Source organism: Xiphophorus maculatus, chromosome 11 (assembly GCF_002775205.1).
Source record: "Xiphophorus maculatus strain JP 163 A chromosome 11, X_maculatus-5.0-male, whole genome shotgun sequence".
Taxonomy (NCBI): Eukaryota; Metazoa; Chordata; class Actinopteri; order Cyprinodontiformes; family Poeciliidae; genus Xiphophorus; species Xiphophorus maculatus.
The window spans coordinates 22,379,617-22,391,953 of NC_036453.1; the positions used below are offsets into that span (position 1 = coordinate 22,379,617).

Here is a 12,337-nt window from a genome sequence, read left to right on the forward strand (position 1 = left end):
ATCATCACATCAACTCTTAGCCTCATCCATAATCAAAGGCTCTTGGTGAATTTGTGTGTGTGTGACCGCCTCTGCCTTTGAACTCTAGGCAAATCCGCCGCTGTTTGACCGAGTGGAGGACTTGGCCTCTCTGCAATATTTGAACGAGTCGAGCGTGATGCACTCACTGCGGCAACGTTATGGCAGCAACCTCCTGCACGCCCACGCTGGGCCCAACATGGTGGTCATTAACCCAATTAGTGCCCCCTCTATGTATTCTGAGAAGGTAGGCAGCAGTGTTTTTTATTTATTTATTTATTTTTTAAATGCATGCACGTCTTCTGAATCAGCTTGAAATGGATGCGCTGAGAGTTGAACATCCTATTTCAACTGTGTGAACATGAGTCCTATTTCTGTTCTCATCTTTTTTCCTGTCCAGGTCATGCAGATGTTCAAAGGCTGCAGAAAAGAAGACACAGCACCCCACATTTACAGCTTGGCGCAGGCTGCCTATAGAAGCCTCCTTACAACTCGTCAGGATCAGTCCATTGTCTTGCTTGGCAAGAGTGGAAGTGGCAAGACCACCAACTGTCAGCACATCATCCAGTACCTGGTTACCATCGCTGGAAGCACCAACAAATCATTCTCCAGTAAGTTGGAAAGGATGTATTCAAATTATGCTTTATTTGTCAATTACTTTTTGTTAAGCTCTTCCAGTTACCAGCACTTCAATTTGGTTCATTGTAGCAGAAAAATGGCAGGCAGTGTATTCAATTTTGGAGGCTTTTGGAAATGCTTCGACTTCCCTTAATGGGAACGCAAGTCGCTTCTCCCACATCGTTTCCCTGGATTTCGACCAGGCAGGCCTGGTGACATCAGCCTCTATCCAGGTAAGCACAAACACACTGGGAGAAAAAGCAGACCAATTTTTGTGTGTGTTTTTTTTCTTCTTTTTTGTATTCTCCTTGTTTAATTCATGTTGTTGTGGTTCTAGCTGTTTCTTTGGTTTTTGCACGAATTGCAAAATCGATGCATTAATCAAAACCCTTTCTGACACTTCACTGCAACCAAACTCCATTCAGATCTATAATTAAGTGCTACATGTGTACAAAGAATTGATTTTTAGATAATTTTGTCAACTTGGTTTTATTGTGACTTCACAGACGATGCTTTTAGAGAAAATGAGGGTGACGAGGAGACCAGAAGGGGAGTCCACTTTCAACGTGTTTTACTACCTGATGGCTGGAGTAGATAGTGCTCTTAGGTCAGTATTGATGCTATTTAGCCAATTAAAATAACAAGACTGCTCTGTTCTGTATTTAATTTGTGACACACAAATGGTGCCTTCCAGAACTATTTGCACCTTTAGAGCTTTTTCCACATTTTTATAAATTTGAACCACAAACTGCTATGTGGTTTTGATTATTTTTTTTTGTGACAGACCAACACAAAGGAGTATTTAGCTGTAAACAAAAGATAACATAGTTTTTGAAAAATAATAATAAAAGGAAAGTTGTCGGCTTTAATACATGATTAGATTATAAAACAATTTCTCCATGCTTTGAACATCTCACAGAGCAATATTCCAATAATACTCTAAAAATGGAAAGAGTATGGAACAACTGACAAACATACCAAGATATTCCACCTTACATGCAATACCCTTATGTGAAGTGGGAAACAAAAAATGGATATAACACTGAATGAGGCAGCAACATTGTCATTCATTTGGGAAACTTTTGGAAAAGTCATTTTAAAAAGTATTGACCAATACTTTGTAAATATAAGTGTGTGCATGAAAGCTAAGTATCATTTACCTTCCATTTTAAAAATGATGCACTGGTTTGTGTTGGTCCATCTAATCCCCCAAATAATGTATCAAAGATTTTGTTTAGAATATGACAAAATGTGAAAAAGTCTAAGGGTTTGGATACTTTTGCAGGGCTCTACATGGTGTATTTCAATAATATTCTGTCAGCTGTCATTTCCTTATCTTTTTTCCCCATCAGAACGGAGCTGCACCTCAACCACTTTGCTGACAACAATGCATTTGGAATCACGCCGCAGAATAAGGTAAATGCTGCCCCGCAAGTGGAGATTGGCCTTTGAAGATATTACTTTGACCTCTTATAAAGCCGAAGTAATCTTTATAAAAATCTGTTAGGCAGAGGATAAGCAGCGGGCCTCTCAGCAGTTTTCCAAACTGCAAGTAGCCCTGAAGGTCCTTGGGATCAGTGCGGATGAGCAGCGGGCCCTCTGGCTGGTTCTTGGGGCCATCTATCATCTCGGAGCAGCTGGAGCTACCAAGAGTAAGATTTATTTACGTCAAACAAGAAAAAAACCCCGAAAAACATTTTTCCCCCTCATAGTGGCATCATTATTAGTGGTAATAATGATAATCATAGCAGTGTGTGAACTATTAAAAATCTTTGAGTTTGTAATCCACCCCTCAGCCCCCATTCCTCTCCTCCATTTGCTATTTTTTTCAGCAGCTTTTTACTTGATGTGTCAATGTTGAGGCTGCATTTTGAAACCATCACTTGTATGATGCAAGAAAGATGTAACCAAGGCAGCTGAATTATGCATTTGCACTTAGAAAGAGATGTTGCACAATGCACAGATCATTACACTGAGCTTCACCAATCTGCAGCCCCAAATGAAATATCACATTGTTGGGGAAATGTATGCCTTACAACTAATACTACTTGCATATGAAAAGGTGAAGAAATAATTGAATATCTACACTAGTTGCATACTTATGACATCTTAGGGTTATGGCTGCTGTGTGAATGTTATGCTGGCTTTCTTTTGACTGTTTCAAGTTTTTTTCCCTGGTGTACAGTGCTTATACAATTTGCAACAATAAATGAAATGGCAGGGAAACTGTTCAAAACATTAGCAATTCATGTTGCAACTGATTAGGTTATGTCTTTCAGAAATAGTGGAAGCAGATGTTAACATAAACATTAGAATGGATATTACACCATTGACTGTAATGCTCTATTTGATCTTTTTTACTGGAAAACTATTAGTTTGTTTTGGGTTCACTTCAATCGCATCGAGATGGAAAAGGGAGAAAAAAAGAAAGGAAGAAAAAGTTAACAGGGAAATAGAAAAGTAAGGATAGAGGAGAGGGAGAAGGTTTAAGAGAATATAAGAAAATGCACTAATCTTCTTCTACAAATTCCTAGTTCTTTTTCTTTCTTGAAAGAGAAAATTACAAAATATCGTCAGCCTAATCTGGTCTGAATACCTTGTCCTGTTAGGCTGTTGTCCTATATTCCCTACATGGCTTTTGGTAAAAAAAAAAGAGACTTCAATAATGGTTTTCTTCTTCCTGACTAACACTTTTCAGGTTTTTTACTTGAAATGCACAATTATGGACTATTTTGAAATGGTCTGTCACACAATCTTAGTAAAATATATGGTTGTAACATGACAAAAAAAAAGAAAAATCTAATTTTGATATTTTTTACATTTCTGTCCTCTGCATCACATTCTCATAGGGTCTTAGAAATTGAATAAAATGATCATATCCAAATGGAAGTCTAAGTCTTTAGGATTTGATCTTACAAAATGTGTTTTTTTTATGAGTGTCACTAAAATGCACTGAACATATTAAACGTTAAAGTCACAAAGACTGCATAGTAGCAGTCTGCACGGGGTGAAGTATCTTGTGTTTTTTGAAACGTTTCTTCACCCTTCATTACGTCTGCACAGTTGCTTATGCAGACTAGCTCGCCCAATTAGTGTCAGTGATATCCTCCAGCTGGCTACCAATCTTTCTGATGGCGCTATAACACCATTAGGGACTAATTTTAAAACATTCCCAGTACTGGATATTGTCTGTGAATGCAGAATCAAACTAATGTTCTTCTGATTAGCATGACATTTGAATTTGGGAAGGTTTTTGTCAGAGCTATTCTTCTTAATAAGGTGTGCTGTATGGTGATAAAGTTCTAGAACCATAGATGCAACACAGTGAAAACATTTTGACTTATACACATTCAAAAGTTATGTTTATTCATTAGAATATTCTGCACTTCTGAAAACATGTTTGTTGCCTCGGCTGACTGCTCCAGAGCACTTCTAAAATCAGTTTTTCAGGAGTGTAACCTCATTTTGTAACACAAGAGGGCAGCAATGATCTCTGTTTATCCATAGTTATGTCAGGAGCCATGTAAAAGGAGCTTGCTTTTGTCTTTACTGTACTGTCAATCCATTTATCTGACAAGTGTTAATTGGAAAAGGTTTACCCCATAATTGCTGTTGTTGAAGCACATGTGTACAGATGGACATATTTCACCTTTTAAAACCTTTTCCCTCCATACCTGTATTGACCCTGTAAAATAAGGCTATGATGACAAAACCAGCTTCTTCTTCTTTTTTGATGTCTTAAATAATTCCCGATTGAGCCGCCTATCATTCAAAGCAAATATTTAAAAGTCTTTGCTTGACTCCACAAGCGTTCTGCTACGCATTAGGAGACGCATGCAAGTGTTCTGTCGCAGTGATGAAACCGATAGAGCCCACTGTTTTTTTTTTTTTTCTGTGTGTAATCCCCAAAGTTATTCTCTGTCAAAAGACTTAGAAGATACCAGTTCATGGTGGATTATAACTGCAGTTTTTTACTACTGTGTTGGATGTCATCATTATTTTTAATAGATTAAAGAATGAAAGAACGCCTGTGTTTCCCAAATGAAGTTCCCCGTCAAGTAAATAAATTGTTCTTCACTGATTGTGTTTATTCCCCTGGTGGATTTCTTTTTTTTTTTTAAACTTGTAGATGAACAAGGTTATATTTTCTTTTCAGTGATGGTTCAGACATGTTTTTTCTTTTTTTTTTTTACAGTTTATCATCAGCTCTGCTTGCAGTGCCTTGCAAAAATATTAACTCGCCTTGAACTTTTTCTGATTTCATCCTGAAGAGCTATGCATATCTTTATATGCATAATTTTCTTTACAAGTAAAAATCTGAAAAATGTGTCATGCATTGTCCCCCTCCCGCCCCATCAGAGTGCCTCTAGCTAGTGACAAACTGAAAATGGATTTCTATCAACAGTGGCTATCTTATCACCACTCCTCCATGTTAGTCATCTCTCACCTGAGGTGCAAATCTCTGCAGCTCCTCCAGAGTGTTAACATGGGCTTTATTGGCTGCTTCTATGATTTGCACTCTCCTGGCCAGGCTTGTCAGTTTAGGTGTTTGATGGTATTGGTAGGTTTACTGTTTTGTCATTCTCTTTTTATTTTCAGATGATGGATTTTCAGTTAATAAAATGTTGCGTAGTTACTTGCCACATTGTGTTGCTCTATCACATAAAATCTCAATAAAAGAGGTTGAAAGATGTAAGATGACAAAATGTTAAAAGTTTAAAGGGGCATGGATACTTTTGCAAAGCATTGATGGACAGAAGCATAACCCTGACCCTCTAAAAGATGTGATTGTCACAAATGTTGCCTGGAACTCGCTGGCAGAAGGACTAATGGAGGTTTTTATACACATGTCTCAGCTGGCAGGAAACAATTTGCACGTCACGAGTGGGCCCAGAAGGCAGCCTACCTGCTGGGCTGCTCCCTGGAGGAGCTTTCTTCCTCCATCTTCAAGCATCAGACCAAGGGCACCCTGCCCAGAACGGGCACCATCCGCCAGGCTTCCGAGGAAAATGGCACAGCAGATGCAGGTACTCAGCAGAATACATTTTCCTGTATACTCTTTTCATTCCCCTGCTTCTCTTTGTCACTCTCTGTCTACTTCTTCACACACGCGCACGCTCGCACGCATATGTGCCTGCTCATCACCTAAGGGAAACTGCATGCATGGGAGAAAAACGTAAAGCTTATCTTAGTAATGAATACTACACGACCACATTGGCTATTGACAGATGAGTGCACACACTATGTTGGGACAAGCAATTTTGGATCCTCTTTTCATTCTTCGTCCTTGAAATTATAATTGCGTCGCATTGATTTTTGTCACGTTCAGGTGCCCTGACTTTCCATCAACAGACTTTGAAGGGCATGGGGATACAGTTAAAAGTCCATCACAGCAGGGATTGACAGAAATGACCTCAGTCTCACCTTCACTTTCCCCCCAGTCGCACATAAACCTACTGTCCAGTTTGTGTGTGCGTGCACACATGAAAACGTTCCCCTACTAAACATAAAGTCACTATTCTGTTTGATAGCGGAATGAATTAAGTGAGCCTAACAGGTGGCCACTGCCGCTAGGCACAAACATGAGTTAGCACTGTTAGATGTGACCGGTTCCAAAGCACCCGAGTCCAAAATGTCAATGCTTTACAAAGACAATTTTAAACCCAGTTTGGATGCTTAAGCCTCTGGGTATAAAATGCTCAAATGTGGCGCCGTTGAACCTTCCTCATAGGAGCAAATGCCCGACTGTAATCTATTTCCTCTATTCTTAAGTTAGATCTTTGTGTTGCCTCATTGTTAAGATATTAAAAATTGTAAATAACTGATATGTTCTGTCTGACTTCTTCCATACCAGGATCCAAATTCACAGCAATGGAGTGTTTGGAGGCAATGGCGTCAGGACTTTTCTCTGAAGTCTTTGCTGTCGTCGTATCTTTGATAAATCGGTTAGTATTGGGGCAAACTGACATATCTTGGGTTGCATAAAGACAGTGTTACCATGCATTTTTAAAAACAGTTCCAGCCACATTTTCCTCTGAAGTTTAAAAAGCCTTAGAATATATTCCTAATTTCCAGCAAAAGCATAATATTATGTGTTGAAAAAGTACTATGTTAATATTAATTGTTTTCAACAAGAGCCTTTGTTATCTTTTAAAATAATCTAAAAAGGTTTTACATTTATACTATACTTTTCAAGATGTTCATATCTTCTAATTAGGAATAATTTACTTTTTCCCCCCTGGAGTAAAAATATGATTCTATTTATTGTAGTCTCCAGTTCTGGCCAACCAAGGCTCTATGTTTATCTTGAAAGCATGCACAGTGAGCAGAATGGTAAGAAAAGTTAAAAACAAAATCTCCAAAGCTCAGCAACAAAAAGTGTCACGTTGGTCATGTGTATGTATGTTGGTCATCAAGTCTCCGTAACAGCCATTAGATTCAGCAAGTTGTTTTGGGATTGATGTCAGAAAATGCATTTTCCTCCTTAACATTGCTGTTGTAAATGCGAGTTTGCTAAATTCTGTTGGAATTCAACTGGAATTGTGTCTAACGTCTCAGACGAAATTTGTCATTGTGAGAGAATTGTTAGAAACATTTTTAGAAAGTATTTGATCATAGTTTTACACTGGCTATCTGTAGACATTCAGATACTCTAACTACAGACATTTATCGCTTTTACGACCAAACCCAACTTATGACAAATATGAAATGGTGTCAGAATTTTTTCAGAACAAAATAAATTGTGTGAAAATCAGTCTTGCTGCAGATTTCAAGATTTGTGTCATGCTCAGAATTGAGCTAATTAGTAACAAAAGTTCCATTTACGTTTGATGTGAAACAAAGAATGAATATATGGAGTTAGGTGAAGAATCTGTGATGCTATGGGCCTGTTTACTTTCCAAACATTACAGGAACCTTGCTAAAGTGCATAACATCACTAAATATTGGAACAGTTTAATAAAAATGTAGTTGATTTTACTATTGCATTGAAAATGGGCCATTGTTGGGTCTTTCAGAATAGTGATTCACCTTTTATGGTCAAATAAACATGCAAGTTGTTCATAAGACACAAAATCAACCTTCTTTCTTGGAATTGCCAGTTCCCAAAGCTCATTCCTCCAATGATAATTAGAAGTTTAACACTAGTGATTTTGTTAAAAAACTGTTACTTGAATTTTTTTACTGTTTACCAAAATGAATACATGGTTTTGGAGTGGCCAAGACAAAGTCAGTCTTTTCTGAAATCTGACAAAGATGCTGTGTCATAACCTTTAAGAGGCTGTCCAATTCTGCAAAGAGGAGTGGACCAAAATTCCTCCACAGTGATGTGAAGGTTTCATTAATGTGAATCATTTAAATGGGACAAAACACAGAAGAAATCTGCAGGATAGGACTTCACAATATGTTGCACACAGTCAAGGTAATACCAGTGTGAAATATTCATATTGCAAAAGACTGTTTGGAATACAATATCTGTTGACCAATATTGCAAGTGGTATAAACTTGAATTTTACATGACAATGTAACATTTAGCAAGTCAGGCAGAGTTTCATGCCACCAGATGTTCATAATGGACACAAATTGCAGTGATGAAACCGATAGAGCCCACTGTTAAAGGTCATAGAGTGATTGTAGCACTGAGAAAGAGGAAAGAAGAAAATAGGCATTTATAGCAACTGACATCACAACATTTTTCTGATATTGGGCAGCCTTCTGTAAGGGGCTAAAAAAATTCACAACACTATAACTGATGGTTTAAAACCATTTAAATTTGAAGTTGAAGCTAGAGGAAGGGAAGTGAATTTTCTAAAGTAAAGATCAACTTTATGGTTCAAGGTTTGTAGGGTGAATGTAATCAGTGAAAGATATGTTATTGGTACATGTGTATGTTTTTATGGCTTTTCTTCTTACCCCCTGTGTACTTAAGGGCCTTGAAATCCAGTCAGCACTCCATGTGCTCTTTGCTCATTGTGGACACACCAGGCTTTCAGAACCCCAGGCTTGCTAAGCACGAGAGCGGCACAACCTTTGAAGACTTGTGCCACAACTACACTCAAGAACGCTTGCAGAGCCTCTTCTACCAGCGCACCTTTGTTCAGGAGCTGGAAAGATACAAAGAGGTAGAGACATGTGTGAGAGATAATGTGCTGTGCATACATACATCCCCAGTCTCCTTGTTTTGTCTTTCTCCTGCCTTCCCTCCTCTCTCTCCCCTTTTTGACTGCCACTGTTTCTCCGATATATCAACTCCAATAGCGAATGTGTTCACACATCAGAAACGCTAGCCGTCCCACCTGTCACAAGCTGTGACAAGCCGAAGTAGTTCATGTGTTAGACCTCCTCATTAGTGATGCCGGTGTTCACCTCTTCTGCCGAGATCAAAGTAAAGTCACTCACAGCTATCTATGAGAGGCACGCCCAGCTGCACAGCCGTGGCGTTTCTCCCTGATGAAAGAACCATTCTTCTTCTCTCCTCCCCTGAGCTCATTCTAGCAGAACCGTACCATAATAACTGGCCACAGTCATCTTCAAGTATTTATTAAAGGACAAAATACTAAAAATTTATTTTATGCCTTTACACATATATTAATCTTCTCAAGCCGTTGCACACTTAAGTCTTCTCAGTTGACCTGATTGTGAAGTTAACCAGGAACCCTGACAGCATTGCATTAGATGCAGTGAACAAAAAATCTGGGGACTTCTAGCTTGTGTTGCCACCCACGTCATTCGCCTGGAAGAATAGAAAATGGGGCAGAATTAAGTATTGCACGGTAATGCTTTGCCGTCAATACAACCTGAGAATATATGGAGCTGTGAACCTGTCATTGTAAACTAGGTCAAACTCATTTAAGTCAGAACCGAGTGTTAACAGTGACGATGATGGGCAGGTCAAACCGTGAAGCGCAAAACAGTCGTATGCTTTGTAATCATACGACTGGAATACAGTGGAGCGCTGAGGCTGTTGAGAGGAACTTTTTGTGTTCCCTCAAATGCCTGTTTCATGCTCGCGTTCAAATCGTACATGAACATCTGTCACAGATGCATCATCAACATTTCCAACTGTTTTCATGCCACTGTTTGCTACTGTTTGTAACATTCTTCCCCCATCCCCTTCCTAAGCTGTAATGGCATTTTAATGCAATGATTCCTTCTTCACCTTTCATTTCCATTTACCTTCAAGAAAACTACTTGCATTAAATGCCACATATTTTTGTTATTTTAATGGTTTTGGTGTAGCCTTCAACCATATAATATCTAAAATACCCTTTTTTAAAAATACCATTTTAATTTCTAATCATTCTTTAAATAATTGTGCCTTTGAGCACCTTTCCAAGTTACTTAAGCCATAGAAGAAAATAAGAAATATAATTGTATTCATGAATAACCTTTAACAATAGACATGTGGTAAATCCACCTCAACAAACAGATTAATTATAAGAATTTATAGCTTTTCTGTGGATCTATTAACTGATGTAAGTATGGATAATGGTTTAAAAGAAAATGCAAGATCCAATCTTTCTTATTGTTAAAAAAATATGGAAGTAGTTTAAGAAAATACTTTATGTATTTTTACACTGCCTTATGTTTCAATCAGAGAGCTACTGGCCAGAAGAGTCTTAAATGATCTTTTCTTAACATTTCCAGGAAAATCCCTGGTGTCACACCACTACCCACATCCCGTTTGCTTGTAAATAATCATAGTGATCATTTTCAATATCCACCCAATACAAAGATTAAAGGTTCATAAAGTACTTTTAGCATAAACTGTGGTGATATTTTTGAGATTGGACTTGTTTATAGAATGTACAAGTTATTTTTGGTCTTGGCCTTTCTTGGGTTGGCTGCTAGCTTCAGCCATTGGCAACAACTAAGTTGGGTATATGTGAACTAAAAAGAACAAAATAGTTGTTCTTACTCATAATTTTTTAACTGAACCTTTCGTAATTTCTGTACTACCCTTATACTAACCAACAATAAAATAGAGCAGTTCAATTAATGTACCTGTGATGTTACAGAAACATCAGTAGACCTGTTGATAGTGCTGCTGATTTTATGGCATGCTTAAATCTGAAGTGTGTAACCGGTTATCTGATCAGATTTTAAGGGATAATGTCATGACTAGGTTTGTCTACCTTAATCTGAATCAGACAGGATGCATGCAATGGGATGTTTGCACAGGGATGGAGCATATGGTCATGCTAGTGGTAGGCTAGTTATCAATATAATCTGTGTAAACTCCTTCTTTTTTCCCTGCACTAATTTAAAAATGACCCCAGAAAACAGTTTCTTCAGATCTACTTTAAACCTATGTGAAATTGTGTGTTTTCTTGATTAAACCAGCATTAAGCTAGCCTTTATGCTGGAACCTTTTTTTGATACTTGAATGGGTTTTAAGAGAACTAGTCAAATTAAAAGAAAATAAAACATTACAAAATTTCTAATAGGTTTCTTAGAAAAAAGAAAACACATTTTGTCATTAGAAAATGTTCTTTTTCACATTTAGATATGGTTTTGAGTTTCTGTCTACTTATCTTCCTTCCTCCAGGAAAACATTGAACTTGCCATAGAAGACACTGAGCCCACCACTTCTCTCTCAGTGGCAGTGATAGACCAAACCTCAAGCCATGCGCTTGTAAGTTAAGTGGTTAAATTTTTATCTTTGCAGTGCACTGCCAGGGGAATTTCCATAGCACATTCTGTTTTTTCAGATTTTCTTTCATGCATGGTTTTGATAACAGTGTAGCAGTTTTTCTCAAAATCTTTTTGTAAACATGTTTTTCTTTTGATATTCACCAAATGCCCTTCGTGATTCAAAAGTAAATATATATATTTTGAATAATCTCTCAATTGTATACAGTATTGGTTTGGGAGAGGTTAGGAAAAGGCGATGGGAGCAAGAAAAAGAAAGGTTAGAGAATTGACTTCAAGAAAGAAAAATCAATGTTTGGCCTTTGCAGCTTGTGATCTGCACCATGGAAACAGAAATGGCAGAGTTTAAAGAACTGTGGATCACATTGCTATAACTCCAGTATTTTTTGTTGGAGTGCTTTTCTTTTTAAGATGGGTCCCTGTTCTGGTTTCAACGTCATCAGAAGTAGTGCTACAGTATATCACACAAAAAAGAAGAAGAAAAAATTAAATGGTAACTTTAAAGACATTTTTAAAGTCGGCTCTAAAGATTTGTTGCTTTGAATGAAAGGCATTTTGATCAAAGGGTTTTTTTCTTCTACCCAAAGATATATTTTATCCTGTCATTGCTCAAATGTCCGTTATCACAGCCTTAATGTTTAACTCATTGCCAGTTTCATGGCTTGTCATACGTCTCCTTCAAACTGATTCACTGTATTTGTGGGCAGTGTGGTGTGCACCGCTGATAAGGGTGTATTTGTTGTAGCGTCCTAACGGATATTAAAGCTGTTCTTGGTTCTGTTGGTTTGCGTCTAGGTTTTCCAGGATGTTTTCAGGATTTAACCATGTCAACCAGCCTAACTATCCTATGTATAGTGCTCGTTTCCTTTAAAACATGTTTTTCGTCAATATTTTTGGCTAAATGTGTATCACAAAAGTCAAAACACTGATGAAAATTCAGGATTGAACCTTCTGTTCTAAATACACAATTGTGTGAGTTTATCATCTTGATTGAACCTTTCCTCATTTACTCATATTATGAGCACAAACATTGTGTTTTATTCGGATTTAA

General features: G+C 37.7%; 1 protein-coding gene across 6 annotated transcripts in view; it reads left to right on the plus strand.

Annotated features, from left to right (window-relative positions):
- LOC102222876 (unconventional myosin-XVIIIa-like) overlaps positions 1-12,337 on the plus strand; it is an 85,641-nt gene that overhangs the window by 20,911 nt on the left and 52,393 nt on the right. For all 6 annotated transcript variants that reach the window (XM_023342236.1, XM_023342239.1, XM_023342240.1 and 3 more), the window contains 10 exons: positions 89-265; positions 419-629; positions 727-869; positions 1,143-1,243; positions 1,989-2,052; positions 2,144-2,288; positions 5,493-5,663; positions 6,491-6,581; positions 8,564-8,756; positions 11,183-11,269. In XM_023342236.1, coding sequence (XP_023198004.1) covers positions 89-265; positions 419-629; positions 727-869; positions 1,143-1,243; positions 1,989-2,052; positions 2,144-2,288; positions 5,493-5,663; positions 6,491-6,581; positions 8,564-8,756; positions 11,183-11,269 — 1,383 coding nt within the window. The remainder of the gene's footprint in view (positions 1-88; positions 266-418; positions 630-726; positions 870-1,142; positions 1,244-1,988; positions 2,053-2,143; positions 2,289-5,492; positions 5,664-6,490; positions 6,582-8,563; positions 8,757-11,182; positions 11,270-12,337) is intronic.